Consider the following 15,555-nt stretch of genomic DNA (forward strand, 5'->3'; position numbering starts at 1 on the left):
TTTATACCCAAGAGTATATGTCAACTGCCCTGCCAAGCAATATGTTAGAAACCAGTGGAACTGATAAATGACAATTGTGCTTTCCCAGAAGTGCTTACAAAGCCAAAGCCCTGTCTGCTCACAAAGGGTTTTTCTCTGTGTCCCCCAAATGTCAAGTTTCTTGATTTCACCTGGCTGGCTACCAGTGAGAGGTAGAATGCCTGGCTCTTGCTGATGGTTGGATCGGATTGAGCCTGGAAGCATAATACAGTCTCCAGAAGCATACTTTCTTTGGTGGTTACTTCTATGCAATCAAATCTGGCACTGTATTAAGTGGCACAGAGTTGTAAGTGAAGGTGAGTGTTCCTGAGGGCTGGATCGGGGATAAGAAATCCAAGAGCATTTTTAGTTCTACCCCTGACTCCCTGGGGGACTGAGATTCTGCGCTAAACTCAGTGGGTCATCTATAAAACAGGGCTTACATTGATTTCTCCCTCAAAATATAATGGATATTTAAAAATGTATATCTGCTGAGCACCAGTAATGGTGCGCTGTTGCTGATAACTTTTTGCTCTAGAATTACTTTTAAGAAGGACATTGAGTGAAGAGTCTTCTTTCTACGTATATATCCTCTTCCATCCAATTCTGCTTCCCGGAGAGAAACAGTATTATACATTTCTTATGTGCATATCCGGAGCTATTCTGTGTCTGTATAAGCAATTACAAATATATGCTTTTAAAATTAAAAAAAATGTTTATTGAGATAACTTAAAACATATTCAAACATTGAGATAATAAGGAACCCCATCATGTAGCTTCATCAGTTTTTTTAATACATATCCAATCTTATTTATACCTCCTTAACTATAGTGTTTTGAGGCAAATGTCAGACATTATATTGTTTTATCCATAATTCTTCTGTACATATCACTAAAAAATAAGGGTTCTTTGTTTTGTTTTTGACATCACAGTGATCTTTTTTTTTAATATGAAATTTATTGTCAAATTGGTTTCCATACAACACCCAGTGCTCATCCCAACAGGTGTCCTCCTCAATGCCCATCACCCACCCTCCAGTGATCTCTAAATAATATCAGATAGCATATTAGTATTCATTTTCCCCAATTTTCTCACAATTTTTTTCTTGACAATTGGTTTTTCAATTTTTTTTTTTTTTTTTTTTTTAATTTTTGGGACAGAGAGAGACAGAGCATGAACGGGGAGGGGCAGAGAGAGAGGGAGACACAGAATCGGAAACAGGCTCCAGGCTCCGAGCCATCAGCCCAGAGCCCAACGCGGGGCTCGAACTCACGGACCGCGAGATCGTGACCTGGCTGAAGTCGGACACTCAACCGACTGCGCCACCCAGGCGCCCCACAATTATTTTTTTTTAATGTTTATTTTTGAGCCAGAGAGAGAGCAGGGGCTTGAACTCACGAACTGCGAGATCATGACCTGAGCCGAAGTCAGATGCTCAACCAACTGAGCCACCCAGGGGCTCCATTGACAATTGGTTTTTTAAAAATCAGGATCCAGGGGCGCCTGGGTGGCTCAGTCGGTTGAGCGTCCGACTTCGGCTCAGGTCACGATCTCGCGGTCCGTGAGTTCGAGCCCCGCGTCGGGCTCTGGGCTGATGGGCCAGAGCCTGGAGCCTGCTTCTGATTCTGTGTCTCCCTCTCTCTGCCCCTCCCCCGTTCATGCTCTGTCTCTCTCTCTCTGTCTCAAAAATAAATAAACGTTAAAAATCAGGATCCAAGCAAGGATCAGTCATGCATTGTATCTGGCCTGTATGGCTTTAAAAAAAAATATTGAGATACAACTCAGTGCCATAAAATTCATTCTTTGAAAGAAGCACAATTCAGTGATTTTGTTTTAATATGTTCACAGAAATGTGTATTCATCACCACTGTTTAATTCCAAAATGTTTCATCACCCCAAAAAGAGTCCCCATGCCCATTAACAGTTATCCCCGTTCTTCCCTCTCTCTAGCCACTGGCAACCACTCATCTACTTTTCTCTCTGTGGACTTGCCTTTCCTGCACATTTCCTATAAATGAAATCATTCCATCTGCGACCTTCTGTGTCCAGTGTCTTTTCACGTGTTTACAAAGGTCATCCATGTGGTAGCACGTATCGGGACTTTTTACGCTGAATAATATTCTGTTGTATGGCATGCTGCATTCTGTCCAGTCATCAGTTGATGGGCATTTGGATTGTTCACACTTTTGGGCTACTCTGAATGATGCTGCTAAGAACATTTGTGTACAAGTTTTTGTGTGACCAGCTATTTTCACTTCTCTTGGGTGTATACCTGGGAATGGAATTTCTAGGTCATATGGTAACTCTGTGTTTATATGGTTAACTTTTTGAGGAACTGCCAAATTGTTTTCCGAAACAACTGCACCATTTTTACACTCTACCAGCAGTATGTGAAGGCTCCAGTTTCCTTATATCCTCGTCAACACTTGTTATTGTCTTTTTTATTTTGTTTATCTTTGTGGGTGGGAAGTGATACTTCATTTCTCTAATGCCTAGTGGTGTTGGCATCATGTACTTATTGGTCATTTGTATATCTTCTTTGGAGAAATATTTACTCAAATCCTGAGCCTATTTTTAAATTAGGTTACTTGTCTTTTTACTGTCGAGTTTAAAGAGTTTTTTATATATTCTGGTTACTAGACACTTGTCAGATAGATGATTTACAGATATTGTCTCCCTTACTGTGAGTTACATTTTCATTTTCTTGATAGAGTCCTTTGGAGCACAAACATTTTTAGTTTTGATGACATCTGACTTATCTATTTTTTCTTTGGTTGCTTGTGCTTTAGGTGTCGTATCTAAGAAACCATTGCCTAATCCACAGCCATGAAAACTTACACCTGTGTTTTCTTCTAAGTTTTATGGCTTTAGCTCTTCCATTTTGGTCTTTGATCCATTTTGAGTTAATTTTTGTATATGGTTTGAAGTAGGGATTCATTTTCATTGTGTGTATCCAGTAGGCCCAGCACCCTTTGTTGAAGAGACTTATTTTTTCCAGACTGAACTGTCATGGCACTTTCGTTGAAAATCAGTTGACCAACATGTATGGGTTTATTTCTGGGCTCTCTCTTCTCTTCCATTGACCTGTATGTCTATCCTTATGCCGTTACCACACAGTCTTGATCACTATAGCTTTGTAGCAAGTTCTGAAATTAGGAAGTGTGAGTCCTCCAACTTTGTTCTCTTTCAAGATCATTTGGCTATTTGAGGTCCCTTGCATTTCCATATGAATTTTGGGATCAGCTTGTCAATTTCAATAACAAAGGCAGTTGGAATTTTAATAGGGATCACCTGAATCTGTAGATCAGTCTGGGAATATTGCCATCAGATAGCATCTTAACAATAGACTAGTGTGCCTTTTAAGTCTCATTTGGCCTATAGGTTCTTCTTCCTTTTTATGTTTATTTTTTGCTTCCTTTGTTTTTGTGAAGAAACTGGGTCTCTTTGTCCTGTGGAGTTTCCCATGCTCTAGATCTTGTTGATTATATCTCCATGGTGTTCCTTTATTCCTGTGTTTCCTGTGAAAATGGTAACTAGATCTAGAGCTTGATCAATTCAAGTGTTTTGGCAAGAATACCTCATATGTTGTTTTGTACTTCCTGTCATCGTCATTATTTTAATTAACATACTCTGTTCATTGTTTAATTCACCTGTAGTACCTTGGGAATCATTGCATGACTGTACATAAAGAGCTTCATTCCTTTTTAACACTATGTAGTATCCTGTTATATGGTTGCAACATAGTATGTTTTTTCTATTTTTTATGATGGACATTTAGATTGCTTCCATGCTTTCTCTGTCATGATGTTTTATTAAAAACTTTGTACATGCGTTATTTTTCACACCCATGATATGTTAGGTTAAATAGAATTATTGGGACAGAGAAGATACACATTTGTAATTCTGATAAATATTGTAAAATTGCCATGCAAAGAAGTTATCTCAGTTTACATTCCCATCAGCAATATAGGACTTCCATTTCACAGATGTCTTTTTAATATATAGGAAACTTGCTAATCTGGATGTGTAAATAGGATTAAGTGTATACTATGTGCGTATACACATGCACATACACACAAGTACATAAAACTTCATAGAAATCTTAAATGTACTTCAGCTAGTCCTGTCTGTGTCTGGTGCTTATTCCCTTGTAGGAAGTATTTGCACTAGTCAGTGGAAAGGAAAACTTGTGTGGCAGTTTTTGTTTTTGTTTTTTTTAACGTTTATTTATTTTTAAGACAGAGTGTGTGAGTGAGGGAGGGGCAGAGAGAGAGGGAGACACAGAATCTGAAGCAGGCTCCAGGCTCCAAGCTGTCGGCACAGAGCCTGATGCGGGGCTCGAATGTATGAACCATGAGATCATGACCTGAGCTGAAGTGGGACGCTTAACTGACTGAGCCACCAGGTGCCCCACTTGTGTGGCCTTTTGAAACCGTCTTAGGGGGCACCTGAACGGCTCAGTTGGTTGAGCATCTGACTATTGATTTCGACTCAGGTTATGATCTCACAGTTTGTGAGTTCGAGCCCTGCGTTGGGCTCCGCACTATCAGTGCAGTGCTTCGATTTTCCCTCTCTCTCTGCTCCCCCCCTGCTTGCACTCTGTCTCTCTCAAAGTAAAATAAAATAATAATACTTGTTTAAAAAAAAACCATCTAAGGCAGACACCATGTTTCAGAGCCACCTTTTAATCTCTTTGTCTTCCCTTCCACTCTCACAGCAGCATTCTTACAGCTGGGCAAGAGATACCCTCTTTTGCTAGTAAGGCCCCATTGGAAGAATATCCCCTAAAAGCTTGCTTGAAAGTCTTTTCCTTCGCAGCAGAAAGCTTTGTGCCTTTGTTCCCCCCAGAAAAGAACTCTGTGACCCTAATGGAGATTCAGGTTTCCCCCATTGGGGGCTCTGGACTTAGGCTCTGAGCAGAGCCAGTGAACGCACAAGTTGGCCCCATCGACTCTCAACTCACGCATCTGTTTGAATCCCAAGAACATTCCCTATTAGTAATTTTCGGTGTTAATTTGGTATAACAACGTGGTCCTGCAAATGCAGAAGCTGGCAGGAAACTTCACCAAATGGGTGAGATCAGAGGGCACCATTTTGTTCTCTTTGGACAGTTGAACTATTTTTGGAATGAAATTTGTCAGAGTTGCAGTCTCTTTTCTTTCTTGAAACCTAGATAATCGGGAGATTTGGTCTTTTGGCTTAAACTCTGCTGATGCCATTGTGGTCCAGATTTCTTGGTTTCATTTCGTGGCTGGCTTCTGTCCTTCCATTAGGCCAGCTCTAGTCTTGCACAGGTACTCTGAACTTGATCCTCCTTTTCTATCTAAGATAGACCCTAAAATTCAATTCACCCTTGAAATTCTTAATAAAATGACATCTCATTGAACAGCTTCACATAAATTACTTTTCTGAGTAACTGATTTATGAATCAGGTTTTTTTTAAAGCAAATATTTCATTTTTTTAAATATATATTTATTTTGAGAGAGAGAGAGAGTGTGTGGGCAGGGGAAGGGCAGAGAGAGAGGGAGACACAGGATCCAAAACAGGCTCTGCACTGACAGCAGAGAGCCTGATGGAGCTCGAACTCATGAACCTTGAGATCATGACCTGAGCCCAACTGAGCCACCCAGGCATTCCTTAACCAAATATTTCTAACAGAATACTGAAAGTATCACTGTATATGTGAAAGTAATAATACAGGGAATGTTCAAGTAATGAATAATGTACAATTTGATGTTGGGTCCCAAATTTTCACCCCTCCCCCCCAATTTAGCTATTTGCAATGAAATGTGTAAAATATCTTTAACACATGGCAAATGCTGGCCTGCTCTGCGTCCCCATGCTATGGGGACGGAGTGGTGAAGAAGGAGCCCTTGCCCTCAAGTGGCTTACAATGAGAACATACAGACAAGCAACCTGTTTTGTTGTTAGACTGTCCATTCTTCTGCAGCCTTCCTGGCTGTAAGAGTGGGGTGCCCATGAGGTTACAGAGATACATGGGGCTATTCCTCCCCAATTTAAGTAGACTATGATGCTCTTTGAACTTTTGCATTTGCTTTTCTAAAAAATTGTCTGCATTGGCAGTATATGCATAGAAAATTCAAAAGGGGCAAAAGAATAAATAAAGTTTATTTATTCATTCTAAAATTTAAAAAGTTTGGGGCGCCTGGGTGGCTCAGTCGGTTAAGCGGCCGACTTCAGCTCAGGTCACGATCTCGCGGTCCGTGAGTTCGAGCCCCGCGTCGGGCTCTGGGCTGATGGCTCAGAGCCTGCAGCCTACTTCCGATTCTGTGTCTCCCTCTTTTTATGCTCCTCCCCGTTCATGCTCTGTCTCTTGTCTCTCTCCCTGTCTCAAAAAGAAATAAACGTTAAAAAAAAATTTTTTTTTAAATAAAAATAAAATTTAAAAAGTTTGGAATAAAAAAAGTTAAGTCTCCCTGTTCCCCAACCGCTCTGCTGATCTCCCCAGGACAACCACTGTTACCAGTTTTATATGTATTGTTTTAGACATCGTCATGCATGTCCATGGGCATGTTCCCCTCCCTACAGATTATAGCTTACACATACCCTTGCCTCTTTCACAAAGCATAGTGGTTTGGTACCAGTACGTAGAGGCTTTACTCTTCTTCATGGCTGAATAATAGCCCATTACACTGGTCCCTTATTAATGAACCTTTCAGTTGCTACTGTCAACAGTGCCGCAGGGAATGTTCTCATATGAACATCATTTAAGATTGAAGGACGTTGCCAAACTGCCCCACATCCTCTCAGCAGCATATAAAGATGCCTGTTCCCTATACCTTCCCTCCTTATAGGTTGTTTCCTCTCCCAAGTTTAAATGTCCGTTTTGCTTTTTCTGTGAACTATTTGTACCTTGTGTCCAGTTTTCTATTCGGTGGTTGGTTGGTTGGTTGGTTGGTGTCAGAAGAACCTGATCTCACAAAGAAATTGACTTTTGTGATATTTGTTGCAAAAATCTGCCTCTGCTTTCATGTAGTCTTGTAATCACCGTCTTTACGATCAGTGTCGGCTCTCAGGTCACGTTCTTACATCTCTTGTGTTTCAACACTGCCTTTCTTCAGCAGCTTCTTTTTCCCCTATTAGAACTTCCTGTAAGAGCAGCAAATCCACTGAGCTTCTCAACCCTGTGTACTGGCCGCTCGCTGGAGGTCTCTTCTTGCTTCTCAGTGGTAGTTTTGACTTCCTCCTGATTTCATATACTTGGAACCATGTATCCTTTTCACATTTACATAAAGTGTCAGTTAGGGGCTTGTAAAGGCAAAAGCCAGGAAGGTATATGCTTGTCAGCCTGAGACACTGAGGTTTAAAGTCCAGCACTTAGTCTACAGTGAGCTCTGGTATCATTCTAGTACATTATTTTTTGATTCAGATTTAGTTTAACGTTTTCTACTCTAAGTGGCCTTTAACCTTGGCCTGGTCATTTGACCTCCTTCATCAGTAAGATGGGGATACCAACATAACAGGTTGTTGTAGTGATTCACTGAGTCCAGAAACATTTAGAGGCAACAGGAGTGGTGGAGTAGAGTCCTTAACTTCTCTTTTTACTTCTAAGTGCCGTATTCCCCTGGATTGAGGCTTTCCATCACTGGGGTGCTGCAGTGACTCTGGGTTTCCCGGAGCAAAAAGAGCCTTAGCTTCGTGGTCACATTCTGCATGGCTTTAAAATGTTCTCTGAGTGTGGCTTCAGTTTTCTCAGTTGTAAAAGAGGAACACAGCTGTCCGATGCAGGGGACAGTAATGATGACTGCACAGAGCAGTTTGGGGCTTCAGGGTAGAGCCCGAGGCGCTGTGCCCCACACGTGGAAAGTACCCTGTGAATTTTGGGCAAAATGGTGAAGTCACAGTGCTTCCTCCTGTTTTGCAGAAGCCCCGTCCTGCATGTCTCTTGGAAGCACGTCCCTGAGCACTCCTTCCATCCACTGCCCCTCCGCCGCGGTCTGTATTGGCATCCTCCCAGGCTTGGGTGCCTATTCCGGCAGCAGCGACTCCGAGTCCAGCTCAGACAGTGAAGGCACCATCAACGCCACTGGCAAGATCGTCTCCTCCATCTTCCGAACCAACACCTTCCTCGAGGCCCCCTAGCTCCCGTGTCCCTCCCAAGCTCCTGCCCAAGAGTAGACCGGACGGTTTGTTCTGCCTACGGGCATTACCTCCCTCAGAACTCCTTTGCCTGCTTCCTGTGCACACCGTGACATTTTTAACCTCATCTAAAAATGTGCCAGAGTCCACTTGTGGCCCGACTTGTGTTTGGTTTCTGTTTTCACTCCAGTGCAGATGTCCAGACCTGTCCTGCTGCGTCTTTCCTTGCTGATGTGCTGGGGGGAGGGGAGGAGGGCTCAGCAGAAATTCCACTGAAAATGCCCTGGGAAGATAGGCACCCACTGGTGTGCAGAGTGTTTGGATCATGTTGCTTTCTTTTTTTCCTTTCCCAACAGCACAAAGAAGCAAGGGCAGTTATTGGACAGGTATTATTTAAACATTCGGCTCTAGATGACCATCCCGTTTGGTTGTACTGCATTGTGGAACACATGGGGGACGGGGGTGGGTGGGAGAAATGAGCCGGGTGACGGAATGGCGACCTCCCTTGGAACTAACCAATTCTCGATGTTGTGTGACTAAGTAAAGATTCTGAACTGCATCTGCAGGGGGTGTCACTTAACACTCATCACTTATTGTGAAATTTCTCCTTATTCTTCCTTCCTTTTCCTTCTCCTTCCCCTTCCTCCCTCCATCCAGTGGTGTTTAAGACTCTAAAGCTTGGAGAAACAAACAGGCCTTATCTCATCGTGGCCAGGAAGCAGAAGTGCTGTTTAGGTGTGTAGATGCAAGGACTTATTTCTGGCAGCTTGTAGGATCCTGAGTGCACACCAGTGGGACACACCTGCATCTTCTGCCCCTGCTGGGTACTGTCGAGGCCCCTCTCCATTTGGTACATTTATAGTTGTGGCTTCTAACCACGGAAGCTATTACTGGCCTAAAGGTGCTGCCCTGTCCTTTCCTCCCCTCTGCTCTTTCCCCTTTGCACACAGGGCAGCTTTAAGGCTGTGAGCAGCGAAGACTTAGAGGTACTGTCCCACCTCGGTCTCCTAAAAGGGAAGCAGGCACTTTCCCTCCAGGATGGAGGCAGATGAGGTATGAAGGCCTTATGGACCGAGGGAGGCATGGGCTTTAAAAAAAAAAAAAAACAAAAACGGCTCCCCACTTCAGGAGAATGAATCTGTACGGTTCTCTCTTCCCCTGGGTTCCTACGTCAATTGTTTCTACTTCTCTGGGTGTGAGACAGAGAGAGACACACAGAGAATGTGTTGACACTGTGATGCTGGCAGGCAGAGAAGCTACTCAGTCTTCATGTGGGCAGAGAGGCCCCTGGATCTCCTCCAACCCACTCCTTTTCCCCTTCCATTGCAGTGACACTTTGGGCCTGTTAGCAGATGGTGACTTCCCTTCACCCATAAGTGATGCCTTGTGAATTCTTCCTCCTTTTCAGAACCACTCAGTGCTAATTGTTCCCGTCGGTACAGGCGCATCAGCTTCATCCTAACAAACAAGACATTTAGGTAAAACTGTGTAGGCACCTTCTGCTTCTCTGCTTCATTGTTCCTGCGATCGCGCTGTCATTATTACAGCACGTACCCAGAGCAACCTCACCTCATTTCAGGAGGCAGACCAAGGATTCAAAATCACCGTCTTTGTGTGGTTTGACTTTTAGGAAGCCATTACTATACCTTGTGGCCTCTGTTGTTGTTGGAAGTTGACAAAAGGTTACAGGGATTAAAACTGTATGTTAACTTGAAAGCTGATACATGTCAGAGAACAAGATCTTGCTTTTCCTGTACCGAATCTTGCACTCCCAGCCCCCTCCGCATTTACCAGCACAGCTAGATTGTGTTGAGAAAGTTGAGGCTCTTCAGATGGAGATCTCTGCTCTTGATGTCACAGGAAAGACTGAGAGTCACCGGTGGCACCTCACTGTGTTCATTGTACCTGTTGGTATAGAGTCCTGGAACAGAGACACATGCCCCATAGAAACTATGACTAGCAGAGCAGGATCTGGTCTCCCCAGTAGAGGAAGCAGCCTTGGAAAGCATCCAGTGTAGACAGTGTGGTTCAAACCCAAAGAAGGATGGAAAAAACGGGCTGCTTTAATCTACACAGTGCAGCACTCAGGCCTTAATAGATAATTGGGGTTTTATAACTAGGTGACAAGGGATAAAGGCAAAGTGTGTGTATTGGGGGGCAGGGGGTGATTACATTGTCCTGAGTGGTAGTAGTCTTACAACTCTTGAATCCTGCAAGGGAGAAAGCCTGTCTCTGAGGATCTCTATTGCCAATTCTCTCTGGATGATCTAGTCTGTGTCACACTGTGCCCTCTCAACCAGTTCCGCTAACTTCTGGCCCTGTCATTTGAGTGGGGAGAAAGCATGAAATTCAAAGCATTCATTTTTCCATCTATAAAAAAGCTAGGGAGCTGATGTGACTGGACCTGAGAGGTGGCTGGTGATCTGTTTACATAGGACTTCCCTGATCTCAAGACCCCAGAGGAGAAAAAACCTGGCTTCTCAAATTTAGACTGGGATGAGGGTGGGGATCTCTAGCTTTCTTCAGACGTATCTTAGACCGGACATTGGAAGTTGGGCCCCTAACTAGGGATGACCAGTGCCCGCTCTTTGCGTCCTTGTTCTTTCCGGTTTCCACCTTAGGTTCTTCCCTTCTGGCTACCTCTTTTCTACCCAGGACAAGCTGCTTTTGCCTAAGACTTCTCCCACTGCTTCTGCTTCTCCCTGGGAACGACGCCTAGTTCCCTCTTCCCTGGTTGTACCATAGTGGTTTTGTGCTCGGAGCCAGACATTTTCTAGCTGGGTCACTGGGACAAGGTCCATAACCTCTCTGGGCCTCAGTTTCCTCCTCGGAAAATAGGAATAATGAGACCAGCTTTCTAGTGACGGTGAAAGATAATCTGGATTAGGTACTTAGTGTGGGATCTGGCACACAGCGCTCAGTAAATGGTAGCCATCTTCAATAGCCCTGTTACTGCTGGCCTCCCCTGTTTCGCGGTGGGCGTCCAGAGCTTCCGTTAGTGCTGATTTATGGCAGGTTTTCCCCATCCTACTGGCAGTACTTGGTTGCAGCTAAAACACTGACATGATGAAGGGTCAGATCTGGTCGTCAAAGCTCCAACCACCAGCTTCTGCTGTATGCTTCCCTCTCAGCTAAATGTTAATTGCTTAGGCACACCCGGTTCCTTGGCTCGGGTGTCCTATTCGTGGGTATATGGCTCAGCTGTTGTCTTAAGCCCCTTCCAGAAAAACAAAAAGGAGAGCTTAGTGGCAGTGCACCATTATTTGGACTTGAGCGTTGTCTTGATTTCCTGGCGTGCCCAGCCTACTTACACGTAACAGTATGGAATGTAAGTTCTACTTGGTGGGAGGCTAGAATCTTGGCAACTTCGTTGTAGTCACAGGGTGAACACAAGAAGCCAGTTGCACATTCGTGCCTTCGTGACGCTGGCAAGAGCTGGCATTTTGCTCCCTTACCTGCTGGAGCTATGGTTTAGGGAGAAGGGGAGTGTCCCAGCAGTGACAGGCAGAATGTGGCCCAGCATTAGCATTTCACAGAGGAGAAGGACAGCAAAACCCAGAGACAGCCACTACTCTGAGCTGTTGGCTGGATTCCACCCTTACTGTTTTAGTAACAGGCATGTCATTATGCCTTGTGTGGATTTGTTTCATTCATTCATTGTATACCGAGAGGCTGCTATGTGTGTGCCAGGCACTGTTCGGGACATTTGTGGACCATTTTTGTGGACTGTAATATCTTTTATCCTAAAAGTCCCACGAAGCAGCCCTTCTCTACATTTTATAGAGAAAATCGAAATTCGTAGTGGTTCTATGACTTGCCTGTGACTGCACAGTTAGGTGACAGGACCAGAATTTGAATTTGAGCCTTTAACTCTGAAGTCTGACTTTCTGTGGTGTCAGTGAAGATTTTAAACAAATGCTAGTGCCCAGGCCTCAGCAGCAGTGATTCAAGGGTGGAGGGGTCTTTTAGATTTTGAAGTTCACTTTTTAGCTTGCTATCCATGTACCAAGAATCAAGTACCAGCATCACCGAAGCTCAATTTGTTTTTGAGATATAATTGACATTAGTGTTGGGTGTGCATTTATTCAGTACTTGTGTATATTGCTAAATGGTCTTGTTTTTTATTTTTCCTTGTGATGAGAGCCTTTAAGATCTAGGCTCTTGGCAACTTTCAGATATAATACAGTATTATCAATTATAGCCACCATGCTTTACGTTACACCCTCAGGACTTATTTATTTTGGCTTGTTGTTTTTTGTTTTTGTTTTTTTGTAAGTGGTGATTTGGCCTGGTCAGGAGTTCGGGCGCATTCCTTTCCCCTGTGAACTTGAGCCAGCTGGGAGTAGAGGGCTTGCTTGACTGATTTACTCAACCTGGGCAGAGAAGGGGAAAGAAAGCAGAGATGTCAGGGTCTGCTCCCATGTGAAGCCTGGAGGTGAGTGAAGGCTGTGGCCACCATACCTGAGGTAGATGGTCCATAAGAGTTTGAGCTTTTGAGATGGACCCCAACATAAGGCAGGGATTCTCTCACCAATCTGGTAAATTCTTCCCATGGGGAGGTAGAAGGGAAGGGTCTGCATGAGAAGTGCCCCCCACCCCTTGCAACATACGTGTCCTGTAAGGGCCAAGGAGGGGATGTGGGGCTGGGAGGAAGAAGGCTGCCCCCCTTTAGAGACCTCTGGTCAATGATAAGTTGACAGATTAGGGGGTATATCTCAGGGGTAGAGCATTTGACTGCAGGACTTGACAGATTCTTCCAGGCTGGGTGGGTACAAACTTCCCTGGATGTGACATCCAGCTAGACTCATGTCAGCTTCTGAGCAGGTGGGCAAACCAGCAGACTTGTGCTATTTAGCATGCAGTCGTAACAGCTGGCATAAGCAGGAGTTAGGCATGACCCAAAGGAGGCCAATACACTAGCCCTGGGATTCCATCCGTGTTGCCAGCTGGCCCCTGGGCCATTGTGCTGTGATTTCCCAAAGGTTCTTTGGGGAGCAGAGCTCCATGCGATCCTGCAGCCCTCTCAGAAGTGAACGTGTCCCTAAAGGATATTTCGACTTTTGGTGGCCACAGAACCAGCGGGAGTATTGGAAGCTTAGAACGAAGATCTCCTTCACTCGCCCTCGCCAGACAGACCTCGGTTCCCGAGCCTACCAGGTACCCAGAGGTAGGAACCTGCCTGGTGTGTGCTCTCAGGTCTAGCGGGGCCCAGGGAGAATGACCTGGGAGAGGAGGTTGAGGTAACAGACCTCCCGGTTTCAGTGCAGAGGAAGGACAGGTTCATTAGCAACCGGACCAGACTCCCTTACAGAGTCAAAGGAAGTTGCAGTGGAGTCAGTAGAGGCTTTGGAATTGGCCAGATCCAGATGGAAGTTCTGGCTCTGCCTTTAATAGATTTGATTAGCTTCTCTGCTCATTTCCTCATGTCTGAAATGGTCCTAGGCAGGGGTGATTGGAAGATTCATCAAGATTATGCCTGTAAAGCTCTTAACATGGATCCGGAAACAGCGCTTAGTATAAATGTTGGTTGTTACTGGTTACACAGAAGCCTATGGCAGGGACTCATGGAAACTCCAAGGCCGGAGGTAGACCAGAGAAAAAGAGGAGGACCCCTGGCTAGCTTCATGAACTTGGGCCTGCGCCAGGGTGTGGCATGCCCTAGAAACCAGTGGCTGCTGTCAGCAGGGACACAAGCAGCCCTGTTTAGCGTCCTGAGGGCAGAGGCTTTCACACAGGGCAGACCACAGCCCATCCCCCGATGCCTGGAGACCAGGAAGAGGAGCTAATGGACGTCAGTGACTGCTATCCTGTGTGCCCCTGTGGTGCAACTCAGGACAGAGTGTAGACAGAGGAGGAAGGAGGGGGAGGGGTCAGTGGTAGTGGCTGGGCCTAAGTACCCAGAGACTGGTGTAGGCTCTGTATGGGCTTCAGTTACTGGTGGGGCCGGCCATTGTATCCATCCACAGCTATCTAATGTGCCAAGTTCTGTGCCACTTTAACAGAGGGATTACTGTTTGTGTGGAATGTGTGCCCTGCCCCCCCACCCCCCCACCTTAAGTAGAAATGATTGCACCATCTTGCCAGGCTTGTTGGGAGAAAGAGGTTTTCGTGTTTCCTTTCCCAGATCAGTGAGCCCATCAGGTCCCAGCTGAGGAAGGAGAGGACACAGGAACATCTGAAACTCCTTTATTACCCTGAGTATTACAAATAGAACACAGTCACAGTATAAAAAAACAGACCAGGAATTAGGTGCAGGCAATGACACAAAGTATGCACTGGGGACACATTCCTTTCAGAGTCTGCAGCTAGTTACTTGGAAAAAGCCAGTTATGATTGTAAAAATTTTCTCTTTAATAACAGTAATTCCACTAAAATTATACAAAGTACATTCAATACTTAAGGGTAGGGAGGAAGCCAGTTTGGCCCGGAAGCATCATCAGTCGACTCCAACAAAGGAAGCCCAGCTGGGCTGGGGGAAGTTGGGGGTGGAGGTCCGGTTGTAAAAAAAAAAAAAAAAAAAAAATGGATCGGTTAAAAAAGCCACCCACAAGGAAGCAGGGTGAGCGTGCACGTTCCTGGAGAGGGCGGGAGGCCCAGCCGGCATGCTGGGGCTGGGCACGGGCTGGCGCTCAGGCAGGCTCCGAGTTGGTGGGGGGCAGGTTTTTATGCTTGAAATACTGCACAACTTGTTGGGGTAGTTCCGCCAGCACAGCTTTGGCCAATGTCTCTTTTGCCGCCTGCGGGGGGGGGGGGGGGGGGGGGGGTGGTAAGGTGGAGAGGAGAGACAGGGTTACTGGAGGAAAGTCGTGAGGGGCACCAGGCCCAGACAGCTGCTGGAGGGAGAGGGTGTCCCTGGAGGACAAGAGCAGTCTGGAGGGCCAGAGTGGTCTATAACGCGTATCCCTTGTCCCGGCCCAGGCCTGAAACCCCATTGCTAGCAGCACTTTCCTTTATATGAAGTCTGATTCTTACCTTGAGCCCTTGAGATGCCTGGGAGTAACGTTTTAGGATGAATTTGTGTGTGGGAAGCTTCTGGGGAAAGAGATGGTGGAGGCGAGCTGCATAGCCTACTCCCCTGGCAGATACTTCCTGAGCACCTCCTTGGCCACCATAAACGGGCTGGGACTGTCTGGCTCACCGCTGAACGCCCAGCTGCAGGCCAGGCATAGGGAGTCAGTCAGTGTCCTCAGCCTGAATGGGGAGCCAAGGCCCAGCATCGAGCCTCAGGAAGCTAATGCTCCAGAGGAAGGAGCTGGGCCATCTCAGGCAAACCCAGAGGACACTGGGCAGAGTTGTGAGCACCACTGAGTATAAAATATGCAATCGGTTCATGCTGGGACTAGTTTGTAGGATCTGAGCCACAGAACCCCGAGAGGCCTTATGGCCAAGGGAACCTAGGCCCAGAGACAGGGACTTGCCCAAGGCCACATAGTGAG

At 45.6% G+C, this 15,555-nt stretch overlaps 2 protein-coding genes across 12 annotated transcripts in view; one reads left to right on the forward strand and one right to left on the reverse strand.

The window, feature by feature from the left end:
* Positions 1-8,268, forward strand: part of PSME3IP1 (proteasome activator subunit 3 interacting protein 1) — a 31,594-nt gene extending 23,326 nt beyond the window's left edge. For all 8 annotated transcript variants that reach the window (XM_047835226.1, XM_047835232.1, XM_047835234.1 and 5 more), the window contains one exon: positions 7,905-8,268. In XM_047835226.1, coding sequence (XP_047691182.1) covers positions 7,905-8,122 — 218 coding nt within the window. In that variant the 3' untranslated portion in view covers positions 8,123-8,268. The remainder of the gene's footprint in view (positions 1-7,904) is intronic.
* Positions 8,269-14,289: 6,021 nt separating this feature from the next.
* Positions 14,290-15,555, reverse strand: part of CPNE2 (copine 2) — a 46,918-nt gene continuing 45,652 nt past the window's right edge. For 3 of the 4 annotated variants that reach the window (XM_047835224.1, XM_047835222.1, XM_047835223.1), the window contains exon 16: positions 14,290-14,856. In XM_047835224.1, the coding sequence (XP_047691180.1) occupies positions 14,749-14,856 (108 nt within the window). In that variant the 3' untranslated portion in view covers positions 14,290-14,748. Of the gene's footprint in view, positions 14,857-15,091; positions 15,272-15,555 lie in introns of all 4 variants that reach the window. The other variant, XR_007147325.1, reaches the window with a different exon arrangement.

This window comes from Prionailurus viverrinus, chromosome E2 (genome assembly GCF_022837055.1).
Source record: "Prionailurus viverrinus isolate Anna chromosome E2, UM_Priviv_1.0, whole genome shotgun sequence".
NCBI classification, from domain to species: domain Eukaryota; kingdom Metazoa; phylum Chordata; class Mammalia; order Carnivora; family Felidae; genus Prionailurus; species Prionailurus viverrinus.